The sequence below is a fragment of the Phacochoerus africanus genome, chromosome 15 (genome assembly GCF_016906955.1).
Source record: "Phacochoerus africanus isolate WHEZ1 chromosome 15, ROS_Pafr_v1, whole genome shotgun sequence".
Taxonomy (NCBI): Eukaryota; Metazoa; Chordata; class Mammalia; order Artiodactyla; family Suidae; genus Phacochoerus; species Phacochoerus africanus.
This window is the reverse complement of record NC_062558.1, coordinates 124,926,747-124,940,900: the sequence shown is the minus strand read 5'-3', so window position 1 is coordinate 124,940,900 and position 14,154 is coordinate 124,926,747. Positions and strand designations below refer to the sequence as shown.

The following is a 14,154-nucleotide window of genomic DNA, read 5'->3' as shown; positions in this document are numbered from 1 at the left end:
CCCAAACTGTTTCACCCTGATTCAGAATCTGATAAGCACAGACAACAGCATTTAGAAACTAATTGTATGGCAACTTATCAGAATCACTGCATGTCTCTTGGGTCAAATAATAAGCATCTGAACTTCTATTTTGTCTTTTTTTTTTTTGTCGTCACATCTATGGCATGTGGAAGTTCCTGGGCCAGGGACTGAATCTGAGGTGCAACTGTGACCTATGATCCTTAACACACTGTGCTGGGCTGGGGATTGATCCTGAGCCTCAGCAGCAACCCAAGCCACCACAGAGACAACGCTGGATCCTTAGCCCACTGTGCCACAGTGGGAACTCCAATTTTGTCTGTTTTTTTATAGTTCGAGAAGCACTAGTCCAGCTAGTAGTTGAAGAAAAAGCCCAGGCACAGGCCAGTATTTCCACCCTGTAGGAGATTCCATCCTCCGTGACAAACCTTTGGGCAATCACTATATGCAAGGCCCTCTTTTTAGCACTGTGTGGGGACGAGGGTGGGCAGTGAGCCGTGAAGCAATGTCCCCTCTCCTCTCTCAAAGGGCTTAGATTCCTTATATCTGAGGACACAGAAAGAGCCAATGAAAAGGCAGCGTGTGTTTAATACCAACCTACTGGCAGTGCCAACAATGACAGCAGTGGTCACCACTGCCACCAGGACACAGCATAGTGCAGGACAGCCCTGCAGTACCTGCAATCTCAGATGCCTCCTCTCATCTTCCTCTTTCTGACCTGGACATGCTGGTCCCTGGTCGTCTTCTCACGCTGCACTCTCCGACCAGGTGATCTTATTCAGGCTTTAAATACCATCCTCAATTTCAGTCTCAAGGCCTGTCCTTTCTCCTGGGTTCTCTTATATCCACCTCCCTGCTCAGCTTTTCTACTCAGAAGGGGCTGACACAGAACTCCGTTTGCCTTCTTCCTCTCCTGGTCTTTCCCATTTCAGTAAAGAGCACCAGCGTTCATGCTGGGGCTCAGGCCAAAAGCTTCGATTCTCCTCTCAACACACCCACATCCAGGAAGCTGGTCGTGCCACTGGTCTGCCTTGCCCAATAGGCAACCACGCCTCAGCAGGGTCACAGCTGCTTCCCTACTACAAGCCACCATCACCTTGCATGTGAGCTGCTCCCAAGCCTCCTAACGAGAGTCTCCACTTCCCCTCTTACTGTTTCTCCCTCTGCCCCATCCACCAGCCTATTCTCTACCTGGCAGCCAGCGTGATCTTCTAAAAATATAAGCTAATTCATGGAATCTCCCTGCTCCAAAGCCCCTAAAGATTTCCCAGACTACTCACAACAAACTTCCAAGTCTCTACAGGAACTCACAAGTCTCTAGACCTGGCTCCTCTTCTACCTTATTTCTTGCCATTCACCTTTTGCTTGCTGGGCTCCAGCCACTCCCTGGCTGTCTTACTGTTTCTCTAACACACGAAGCTAGCTGCTCCTGCCTCAGGGCCTTTGCACGTGCCATTTGCCTATCTTGCCTCCTCTTTTCCCTGTTATCTGGAAGGCTTGTTCCTCACTTCACTTGAGTTTCTGCTCAAAAAACCAACTCCTCAAAGGAGCCTTGCCAGAACCCCCTGTCTGAAATAGCTGTCCTAGAGTTCCCGTTGTGGCTCAGCAGGTTAAGGACCCGACGTGGTCTCTGAGGATTCGGGTTCAATCCCAGGCCTTCCTTGGTAGGTTAAGGATCCAGTGTTGCTGCAAGCTGCAGCATAGGGCACAGCTGCAGCTCTGATTTGACCCCTGGCCCAGGAATGTCCATATGCTGCAGGTGAGGCTGTAAAAAGACAAAAAAGAAAATAGCTGTCCTCTCCGTGCCCACCACTCCGTAACCTCTTACCAATTTTATTTTTGTCCTTTGCATTTTATTTCCACCTGAAATTGTATTACTTATTTATCCCTTCACTTGCTTGTTACCTAGTTCCTTTCTTAGAACAGAAGCTCCAGGAGGGCAGAGTTCTGTATTGTCTCTGCACCTGAGAACTAGAATAGTGTTTGGTGCAAGGAAGACAACTGATGTTTACTGATTGAGAGAATAAAAAACGTAGTTGGTCCTCCCTATCTGGGTTCCATATCCACCGATATGGGGGGCAACTAAGGGACATAAGCATCCCAGGGTTTTGGTATCTATGGCAGCCCTAGGACCAATCTCTTTGGATACCAAGGAACAACTACACTAAAAGTCACAGAGATTTCTATGCAAAAGCGAGGTGCCCAGACAGGAGTCACTTCACTCGATCCCCACAATGACAGCCCCAAAGGTCTTCTCCATTTTTAGGGCTGAGAGCATTGAGGACCTGTGCCCCCTCTCTTCTAGGAAGGCCTATTTCAGCATCTGGAGAAATGGAATTAGAGAAGGGGGCAGCCAGGCATGGACCTCCACTCTCCTGGTCTCAGGAGTGGGTCTGGGACACAGACTAAGCAGAACACATTCTTGGATTATTCAACTTGAAACTGGGGAAATGAGTCTTTGTTTCTCATGGCAAGATGTGAGCTGGGGAGCTGTCCACACCCACAGTCCCAGCTTCCTGAGAGAATCAGGCTGAGCAAACGGCACAGACAGTGGAACTGGGAGACAGAAAGAATCTTAATGGCACTGAAGTCCCTGACCCACTCAGTGCAGTGAGGTGTGTCCATGAATTTCAACTTCTGTCTAAATAAAGTTTCTGGCATGTGAAATCAACCATCTGGACTAAATTAAAGATGATGCAAACTCAGACTCACAAAGACTTGGAGCTCCCGGTGCGCAGGCGACAGACGATATGGCAAAGCAAGGGAAACACAGATCCTGGAAGGACCAGGATGGCTTTCCAGCTCCCCTCTTTTCCACGGCTATGACGTCCCCAGGCTGACCCAGAGGGCTGACCCAGGGTGACCAAGTCTCTTACCTGGGGAAGCGGATCCCCACGGCAAACACAGTGACGTCCCTTTGCTTCAGCTGCTCGGCAGGCTCGGCCACGTGCCCTTGGGACCTCCCGTCGGTGACGATGAGGAGGACCTGGGGCACAGAGGCATTTCTGCCCCCAGGGAACCCTTTGCGGAGAAGGTACTTCAGAGCAAGGCCTGTCTCTGTGCGCCCTCCTCTGAGCTCACCGAGAAGGAAAAAGCAAAGAACGAGTCAGTCCTCCAGCGGTGAAGATGGAATGAGAGCCTGAAATGACACTTCTCCCAGGAGAGGCTCAAAGGGACAATTCCAGCAATGAGACGTCACCCCCTCCCCATCTACACCATAGCAAGGCAAAGAGAAATGGAGTTTTCCCCTGGACACTCACTGCCCAGCTGTTGTATTATGCAATAATGCCATTCTTGCTGTGTGTATTTGCTTTCTCTCCCCACAGATGTCTGGGGGACAATTCCTACCCCATCTAACACCCAGCCCCTAGCCCTGTGCCACGCCCTTCTTGTTATAGGTCAGTATGTCCCGAAGTGGGAAAGCAGGTAACTGAGCTGCCTAAGAATCCATGAACATGAAGGACAGAGCTTTCATATAAGGTCTGATGAGGGTCCTTTCCATGATCAGGCCTTTCTGGCCCACTTCCAAGTTCAGGGTTGGGTGCTGAAAGGCTGAATCATTTGACTCCTTTCATATCAGGGCAGGTGAAGATGGTCCCATCTCATCAGGATGCCAAGATGCTCTAATGCTCACGGCCCAGTTATAAAGACTGTTGCCTGAGCCTGGGATCCTAGTGCAGAATCCCTACTAAATCCTGCCACAGAATGCTGGTGGACAAGTCCTCAAAGGGAGGCCTGCCAGCTCTGGGTGTCAACTGGGCAGAAAAGAAGGACTCACCACAATAGATTTTAGGCAAATCTGTCCATGGACGGTAGCCGAGGAGGAATCCCCTGCTCAGAGACCAGTAACACTAACTGCTCTTATTAACTGGGCACTGGCCACGTGCCTGGCACCACTGAGCTGTGAGAGAGTGTGTGTGTGTGAAGGTACTTGGCTCACACCATTCTCAGCACAGCTCTGAGATACATAAGTCCAGAGAGAGGTCACACAGATCGTGAGTGGTGGAGCCAGGACTCGAACCCTGAGCCCTCCACTTCCAGAGCCCAAGTTCCTAACCATCGCATTACACGGCCTGTCCAGTCACCTGCCTCACCAGGTAAGGGGAGGTGAGAACTGGAGTTTAAACCCAGCCAGGCTGATTCCAAAGCCAGTGGTCGTTTCCTCTCCAGGGGCCAGCAAATTACAGCCTGTGGGCCAAATGGGCATGAAAACGGGGGCGCGTTCATTTACGCACTATCAATGCTGAGACCACGTGGCGGCAAAGCTTTAAAATATTTGTTCTACGGCTCCTTGCTGAAAAGACTTGCTGACCCCTACTCTGTAGTTCTGCCTAAATTGTCACAAAACCCCACTCACCAAAAGCGGGCGCTCCAGGCACCTTCCTCCTGGCACTCTCCCCATGGCTCTGGCTGAGGCCCTGTATCCTTACCTATTTGCCAGCTAGGCTTTGCCTTCTCTCCTCAAAACAGCGCCCTTCCCCACCCATCCAAATAGTACTTCTTTCCTAGGGGTTCAAAGCTTCGGGATCGGAGAAAAAGCGCTTGTGGTCCCCAAATCCATTCTCCTTTCTCACACAGCTCTGCCCTCGGTCCCTCCAGAGGTACGCTTTGGTTTTCCTTTTCAATCCAGATTTCCCGAGTGGGTCTGGGCCCCCCTCTTCATAGCCACCAGCCTGTGGTCAGAGGGAAATTTAATTTCAAGGACATGAGGGACCAGGCCACACCCCACATGCCTCGGCACACAAATGCCTGGGCCGCCCACCCTCTCCACCCCTGCACCTGACCTGCTCACCTCTGACCCTGACCAACCAAGCTCAGGTAAGAGTCCTGCCAGCTCCTAGACCCTGGGAAAGGAGAAGAAACCCCACTCCCTCCACTTTCTTTATTCCGTGCAGTGTTTCTAGCTGAGTCTGTTCTGAGCTCAGTGTCTGGCTCCAGACCCGGATGTCTGAAGCCAGAAGATGTTTCTAATTTCTCTCCAACAGGACTAAACTAGGCAGACAGTGAAGGCTCACAGACAGGCTGCTGTTTATGTCCGCTGACAGCAACGCACGGACTGCAAGGACAAGGACACAGATCCTAGAGCTGTGACATACTGGCCAGCTGAGCTGGGCAAAGTCACGTAACCAGAGACTCCTGTAACACCTGCTAAAGTAGGGAACCTAACAGAATGCTGGGCCCAGTGCCCCCTGGTACCTAGTAAGCACTCCATCAGTGGTAGTTCTAATGAACCAACTAGCAGCCTATTCCAAGAAGTTTATCTTTTTAGTCTCATATTCTGATGAGCATGAAAGTACCTCAGGAGACTTGATACTGGGGATTCTCAGATTCCATCCTCCCAGAGTCCATATGGGTGGGTGTGAGACCAGGCCTGAGCATCTCTATTTAAACCTGTCTCCCCACCTCCACCTCCTGCGATTCTGATGCAGGTAGTGCATGGAACAGACGTGACAAGTAATTCATAAGAATACTCACTACAGGTACAGGGATGGTGATTACAGGAGTTTTTGGTGGTGGTGGTGATGGTTTTGGCAATGCACAAAAATCCTGGAATCAACCTAAATGTGACTGATTTAACACACTGTAATAGCTCAGTTCACTGCAGTATTACATAACCATTCAAAAGGATCCCCATGGAAAATAATGCAGCTTTATGGAAAAACACACCCAAAGTAAAAGTTTTTTTAAAAAAAGAGCAAAGTGCTTTGTCATTTTAACTATTCTAAAAATGATATTTAAATGTGAATGGGGTTTCTGAGTTCCCATTATGGCTCGGTGGTAACAAACCCGACTAGTATCCATGAGGACAGAGGTTCAATTGCTGGCCTCACTCAAAGCGTTAAAGATCCCGCATTGCTGTGAGCCGTGGTATAGGTCGCAGACGTGGATCAGATCCCATGTCACTGTGGCTATGGTGTAGGCCGGAGGCTACAGCTCTGATTCAACCCCTAGCCTGGGAAATTGCATATGCCGGGGATGTGGCCCTAAACAAACAAACAAACAAAAATGTTAATGGGGTTTGGACTAAGGGACTAAGCTGCTATAAAAGGCTTTGGGCTAAGGTGAAACGGTGTGTGCTCTTTCTGCAGAGCCTAACACAGTATAACTCTCACAAAGCTACAGATGGGCTCCAAAAAATTTAATCGCACAAAACGCAAAGCTTTGCTATGGTGAAATTAATGAGATGATGGAACAAGCTTGTTATAGCTCCTTGGCCAGGGTTCTAGGCATTTGGGAGCCAATTGCTGGCTGCATTTTACCAATTTTGTGTTACCATGAGGTACAGCATTGGGAGGTCTGATGGCAGTATTTCTTACCACAAAGTAGCAAGGTGGCTGGTGACCTTGGTTTCTTAGCCATTTCAAAACCTGCTTTTAGGGGACTGCCTTTGTCTGGGAAGGGGAGTGAAATGGGTTTTGGGTAGAGCTGTGCTCATCAGTCCAGAGTTTCAAACTGCCCCCAAAGAAAAGGGGTGAAGGGCTCTGGGGAGGGTGTTGATCCCATTCGGCCCACATGCCTCTGTTCTGATTCGTGACAGAGTGTCTTAATCTTCGGTGTCCTCGGTGACCCCAAGACCGAAGCCAAAGAACCAGTTACTGCCTCTTTTCCTTGCTTGTTGTCTTACAGTCGTCCTGGGATACCCAAGGGCCAACCACACACGTCCCCGAGGAAGAGGTGACCTTGTCCAGACAAGTAAAGAGGCCCTTCCTCCACCCACAGGGCCCTCATCAGGCGCATGCTCAGTGCGCCTCTGCACTTCTTGGGTCGTGAATCATACGCTCCAGCCTGTAGTTATGACTTTCGACCCTGCTGAGAAGAGGCTCAACTCATCACTGAGGGAGTAGAAGGGGAGGGTGGGGTGAGGTGGGAAAGGACAGTCCCATGGGGGCTACTGGACCAGCAGTGCGACCCTGTGGTCCGGGCCAAATCCCCTGTCACCTGCCCCTCCTCGACCTCAGCAACCTCCTCCAGAAAATAAGGGGTTGGAAGAGACACCAGGTGAGCTCTAAAAAGTGCCTCTCGGTACCAAATCCCTGCAACTGGCTCATCATTTTCCACATGAGAGCAAGGCGGAGTCGTTTAAGTCAAAGTCACCCAATCATTTTTGACTTTCAGTCCTAAATTTACAACAGTAGGTAACTTCTTCTGCAAATGTTTGTGTGTATGTAACGGGCACAAAAGTTTAACGATCAAATATTATATCAATAGTAACACAATTCACATACCATAGAATTCACCGTTTTAAAACACACAGTTCAGTGGTTTTTAGTGTAATTCAAAATTGCACAACCATCACCACTAAGCCCAAAATATTTTCTTCACCGCCTCCCCCAAAAAAAAGCCTTACATCCATTAGCAGCCAGTCGCCACTCCCTCTCCCACATCTCCTGCCAATGATGAATCTACTTTCTGTCTCCACAGATTTGCCTACTCCAGACTATTTTATATAAACGAAATCATATAATATGTGGCCATTTAGGTCTTGGCTTCTTCCACGTAGTATGTTTTAGCTAAGTGTGTTTTTCACTTGCCTGCTGGCCATTTTGATGTCCTCACTGGAAAAATGTCTACTTAGTTCTTCTGCCCAACTTTTTAACTAGACTGTTGGGTTGTTACTGCTCGCATGAGTTCTTTACATATTTTAGATATTAACACCTTACTGATACATGGTTTGCAAAACTTTTCTCCAATTCAGTCAGCTGCCTTTTCATTTTGTTGTTTCTTTGGTTGTGTGTAAGGTTTTGAGTTTAATGTAGTCCTGTCTGTTCCTCATTGCTTTTGTGTGTGTATGTCTTTTTAGGGCTATACCCTAGGCATATGGAGGTTCCTAGGGTAGGGGTCAAATTGGAGCTGTAGCCACCAGCCTACACCATAACCACAGCAACACCAGATCCAAGCCATGTCTTCGACCTACACCATAGCTCACAGCAACGCTGGATCCTTAACCCACTGGGTGAGGCCAGGGATCGAACCTGCGTCCTCATAGATGCTTGTCAGGTTCATTTCCGCTGAGCCACAATGGGAACTCCATGTTTATTTTTGCTTTGATGAATGAAGCACATTTTATTTAACCATTCATCCATTGGAGTTTTGTATTGTTTCCATATTTTGGCTATTAGAAATACCCCTTCTGCAAACATCAGTGTACAAGGCTTTGTGTGGGCATATGTCTTCAATTCTCTTGGAGTAGAGTTGCTAGAACACATGGTAACTATTTGTTTAACATTTTGAGGAATTGCCCAACCATTTCCTAAAGTGCTTGCACTATTTTGCAATCCAACTAGCAGCATAGGAGGGGTCTAATTTCTCCATATCCCTGTCAACACTTGTTACTGTCTGTCTTCCCTTTTAGCCTTCCTAGTGGGTGTGAAATGATACCTCATTATGGTTTTGACTTGCATTTCCCTAATGACCAATGACATTGAGCATCTTTTCATGTGCTTACTGGTCATTTATGTATCTTCTCTGGAGAAATGTCTATTTAGGAGGATTCTTACTGAGATGATGAAGAGGTTCTAAAATTAGATTACGGTAATAGTTGCACAACCCTGCAAATATACTCAAAACCATTGAACTGTACACACTGAGTCTGTGAACTTCATGGTATTTAAATTATATCTCAAGAAAGCTGCTTAAAAATGTGAGTGTGTATAACACTCCTAGGGCAGGAGGGTGGGAGGCAGAGAGAAGAGACCTTTTGGAAGTGCAGATTCCAAGCAGCACTGCCCAGAGTGATGTGGTCGATCTGGGAGAGCCCAGGCACTTGAACGTACTCCCTAGGCAATTCCGACTCAGACCATCTGACCAAAGATCCACGTTGACAAGTATAGCTCAGTGTGCTTAGGGCCTCGATACAGAAGCGAGGCCACCACTGTTCTCAATAGGAACTCTTCTTGGAGGCCCCAAGGAAACAGGGAAAGGTCAATGTATATTAATATCATTTAAAATTTTTTTTTTTTTTTTGGCCTTTTCCAGGGCCGCTCCTACAGCATATGGAGGTTCCCAGGCTAGGGGTCGAATTGGAGCTGTAGCCACTGGCCTACACCACAGCTCATGGCAATGCTGCATCCTTAACCCACTAAGCGAGGCCAGGGATCGAAACTGCAACCTTGTGGTTCCTAGTTGGATTCGTTAACCACTGAGCCATGACGGGAGCTCCTAAAAAAATTATTAATATGCTTTTTATTTGAACTTTCTTATAAATAACTTGCCCCTCATTCTGTTCAGAGCACCCATGGGCAGAGGAAAGGAAAGATAAACAGCCTGAGATTGCTGTGCCCAGTGTGGGTACTACTGAGAGCACGGGGGGCCTACAGAGAGAGGTCTGAGGCTGATAAATGGATCTCACAGCTTTGGCCTTTGCAAAATAAACTCAAAATAGATTAAAGACCTAAATGTAAGACCGGTGACTATAAAACTTTTAGAGGAAAACATAGGCAGAACACCCTTGATGTTAAGTTGCAGCAATGTTTTTTGGATCCACCTCCTAGAGTAATGAAAAACAAAAATAAACAAATGGGACCTAATTAAACTTAGCTTTTGCACAGCAAAAGAAACCATAAACAAAAGTAAAAGACAACCCGGAGTTCCCAACATGACTCAGTGGTTAACGAACCCAACAGGATCCACGAGGACAGGGGTTCGATCCCTGGCCTCACTCAGTGGGCTGAGGACCCAGTATTGCTGTGGTGTAGGTCGCAGATGCGGCTTGGATCCCACGTTGCTGTGGCTGTGGTAAAGGTAGGCAGCTACAGCTCCGATTCAACCCCTGGCCTGGGAATCTCCATATGCCACAAATGTGGCCCTAAAAAGACAAAAGCTCCCCCTCCCCCCAAAAAAGGTAAAAGACAACCTACATAAGGGTCTGAGAGAATGTTTGCAAACGAAGTGTCCAAAAAGGGATTAATCTCCAAAACATACAGATAGCTAGCTCATGCAGCTCAATTTCAAAAAAAACAATCTAATCAAAAATGAGCAGAAGACCTAAAGACATTTCTCCAAAGACAACATACAGATAGCCAGAAGCACATTCAAAGATGCTCCATCTTGCTAATTATTAGAGAAATGCAAATCAAACCCACGATGAGGTACCACCTCACACCAGTCAGAATGGCCAGCATCAAAAAGTCTACAAACAAAAAATGCTGGAGAGGGTGTGGAGAAAAGCAACCCTCCTACACTGTTGGTAGGAATGTAAATTGGTACAACCACTATGGAAAACAGTATGGAGGTTCCTTTAAAAACTAGAAATAGAACCACCATATCATCCAGCGATCCCACTCCTGGGCATCTATCTGGAAAAAAATCCAAACGCGAAAAGATACACACACACCTCAAAGTCCAGAGCAGCACTATTTACAACAGCCAAGACATGGAAGCAACCTTAAGTGTCCACTGACAGAGGAATGGATAATTGAGATGTGGTATGTATACACTATGGAATGACAGGCCACCATAAACACCAATGAAATAATGCCACGTGCAGCAACACGGATGGACCTAGAGATGATCACACTAAGTCAGACAGAGCAAGACAAATACCCTACGATATCACTTATATGTGGAATCTTAAAAAAAAGGATACAAATGAACTTATTTACCAAACAGAAAGAGGCTCATGACTTGGCAAACAAACTTATCATCACCAAGGGGGAAAGGTGGGGGGAGGATAAATGAGGCCTGTGGGATGAACATATAAACACTACTACATATAAAAGAGCTAATCAACAAGGGCCTACTGCATAGCACAGGGACCTCTGCTACTATTCTGTAATAGCCTGTGTGGAGAAAGACGCGGAAAAAGAATGGCTACATGTCCGTGTATAAGCGAATCACTGTGCTGTATACCTGAAACTAACACAACATTGTAAATCAACTATACTCCAACGTAAAATAAACACGGCTGGCTCTAGGGACTTGACTGGGACTTCAGTAGACACTACGGCAAGGGGCAGCAGGGACCACAGAGGATCCAGCAAGTTCATCCGCGAGGGCTTATGAGAACACTGTGTGTGTGTGTGTGTACACATATATGTATAACACACACTCCTATCCATATAGCTGTGTGTGTGGGTGTGTATAGGATACACATAAAAATATTCATACACAAAATATATGTATCACACATATGTACGTGCATATATACACATAAGCCGACATAGAATGTGAGTAAAACTGACCCACTATCTATATATACTTATAGGGTGTGTACGTGTGAGCACACAAACAGCTAGTCTCCATTTTTCAAGCACTCTCAGTAACAGAGGAGCGCTTACTCTTTCCAGATCAAAAAAAAGGAGGCTTGGAGTTCCCCTCATGGCCCAATGGAAACGAATCTGACCAGGAACCATGAGGTTGCGGGTTCGATCCCTGGCCTTGCTCAGTGGGTGAAGGATCCGGTGTTACCGTGAGCTGAGGAGTAGGTCACAGATGCTGCTCGGATCTGGCATTGCTGTGGCTCTGGTGTAGGCCGGTAGCTGTCGCTCGAATTGGACTCCTAGCCTGGGAACCTCCATGTGCCACGGGTGCAACCCTCAAAAGACAAAAAAAAAAAAAAAAAAGGCTCTGAGAAGTGTGTTGAATCCTTCTAGCTGCTTGGTCACCGGGGACAGAACTGGGAGAAGGACCTAGGGTTCCTGCCCACCCCACCCCCACCCCCACACTTTTAGCCCATCTTCACCTTTACAAGCCCGTTCTCCCAGGCCACCGACAACTCCATACAATAACAAGAAATACTGTCTTTTTTTAAACTTGCATTTAAGTTTCCACCTGGGACATCAATGTGTCACGATCAGGGGCAGCCCTGAGAAGGGAATTCTCACTCTGTGTGAGGTCAAGAGGCGGCCCAAGCCTTGAAAGGCAATTCCAAGGTCAGCCAGCTTCATCCCAACCCTGATCGTACTTACTTGAAGGCCATCCTCTTGATTTCTGCTTTCACTTCCTGCTGGGTTGAAAATGCATCCAAGGGGAACTCCAGCCGAGGAGTGGAACCGAACTGGACGGCTCCCACTCTGACCTGCAGTGGGAGACAGGGGGCCAGGGGCCGAGAGCGGGGTCGAGTCACAAACATCCCCAAGAGGAGATGAAAAGGGTTAATGAGAAAGGTTAATGACCCTGCCTCCTGCCCACTCACAAATACCAGTGCTGGTATTTCTCTCATCTCCCTAAGAGGAAGTTCCAAAGGCCGGAAGGAGAATCTGGAAGGAGACAGTCAAATCTGCCGGCTCTGCCCTGTCCTGCCCTGCCCTCCACAATTGGGTCTCTGTTCTGACAGCTCTCTGGACTGAGCTGTGAGCGCTTTCAGGGTCTCTGCTCACTTCCTGACTGCCTCCCAGAGGTAAGCGCTGTTTTAAGCACCTCGACCCATTATTTCATTCCATCCACGGAGATGCTATTCATACCCACATCATTGCTGGAGAAATACAAAAATACCAAAAGGCAGAGGATATGTCTGGCCCAGAGCTAATAAGAAAGGGAGCCTGGCCATTGTCTGTGATTTTCACTAAGGCTCAGTAACAGTTACGAATTCTTTAAAGCCAGCACAGGCCTTCAGCAAAACCCCCAACCAGGGACATCACAGAAGCTAAACACAGCCACCATCATTGGAGGCTCATGGCTAATCGTAGCCACCATCCACCCATCCTTGGTTGAGGGAGCAGCCCTTCCAGGCCTGCTCCTGCCAAGCTAGGGGAAGGTTCAGACTCCCAGGCCACAGTCAGACTAGGGGACAGGCAGCTCCCTAACTGGAGTCAAGCAATATTGGAGCTGAAGTTCCTCTGTAGCAGAGAGAGTGAGAACTGCTGGTGATTCCAGATTCTGCATCCTAATTCAGAGGGCCAGGTGAGAAAACCCAACACCTTGCAAAACCAGAGAAGGGAAACTGAGTAAAGTCATTCTCTGGACCCTTACGATGAGCCTGTGCCGGGAGCTCCCCCTGTGGCTCAGCGGGTTACCAACCGGACTAGTATCCATGAGGATGCGGATTCAATCTCTGGCCTCGCTCAGTGGGTTAAGGATCCGGAGTTGCTGTGAGCTGTGGTGTAGGTCACAGACGCAGCTCAGAAGCAGCGTCACTGTGGCTGGGGTGTAGGCTGGTGGCTGAAATTCCAATTTGACCCCTGGCCTTGGAACTTCCATATGCCGCAGGTGTGGCCCTAAAAAGCAAAAAAAAAAAAAAAAAAAGAAAGAAAAAAAGAAAAAGAAAAAGAAAGAAAAAAAAGCGTGTGTCAAGTAGAGACGAGTTCAAACATTTAAGTTTCATCTCGAGGGCCTAACCCCTATACCCAGTCACTGGCCCTCAAAACTTCTGGAGAAACTACATTCTCAGTTACTATTCTCTGGCCAGGACTGCAAATGCGGCAAGTGAGTCATATTTAAACAATGACTCTGACTTTTGCTTGCTCTGTGAATTCCTTCACTGCTGAGCCCTGAGCAGGCCTGGTGCTTGGGAGCCCAACAAAGCTATTGGCCACACCAGACCGGCTGTACCTGCTCCCAGCGAGCACGGCCCATTGGACTTTCCTCCCACAGGAGGTTCTGAGGAGGAGCCATTGGGCATCTTAAGTAGGAAGAAATGTAAGTCCTGGATGGGCATGTGGGGGAGATGGACACTGGAAAGCAGAGTAGTACAGAATCTCAAAAATGAGTTTCTGGAGTTCCTGTCATGGCTCAGTGGTTAACGAATCCAACTAGGAACCATGAGGTTGCGGGTTCAATCCCTGGCCTTGCTCAAAGGGTTAAGGATCCGGCATTGCCATGAGCTGTGGTGTAGGTTGCAGACACGGCTCGGATCCTTCGCTGCTGTGGCTCTGGCGTAGACTGGGAGCTATAGCTCCAATTCGATCCCTAGCCTGAGAACCTCCATATGCCATGGGAGCGGCCCTAGAAAAGGCAAAAAGACCCAAAAAAAAAAAAAAAAAGGAGTTTTTGGAGTTCCTGTTGTGGTGCAACAGAAACAATCCCACTAGGAACTATGGGGTTGTGGGTTCAATCCCTGGCCTCGTTCAGTGGGTTAAGGATCCAGCATTGCCATGAGCTGTGGTGTAGGTCGGAGACGTGGCTCGGATCTGGCATTGCTGTGGCTGTGACATAGGCTGGCAGCTGTAGCTCTCGATTAGACCTCTCCCTTGAAATTAG

The 14,154-nt window shown here is 48.0% G+C and overlaps 1 protein-coding gene across 2 annotated transcripts in view; it reads right to left on the bottom strand.

The window, feature by feature from the left end:
• VWA2 (von Willebrand factor A domain containing 2) overlaps positions 1 to 14,154 on the bottom strand; it is a 45,135-nt gene that overhangs the window by 13,492 nt on the left and 17,489 nt on the right. For both annotated transcript variants that reach the window (XM_047762110.1, XM_047762111.1), the window contains exons 5-6: positions 11,925 to 12,034; positions 2,895 to 3,089 (exon numbers count right to left, since the gene is read on the bottom strand). In XM_047762110.1, the coding sequence (XP_047618066.1) occupies positions 2,895 to 3,089; positions 11,925 to 12,034 (305 nt within the window). The remainder of the gene's footprint in view (positions 1 to 2,894; positions 3,090 to 11,924; positions 12,035 to 14,154) is intronic.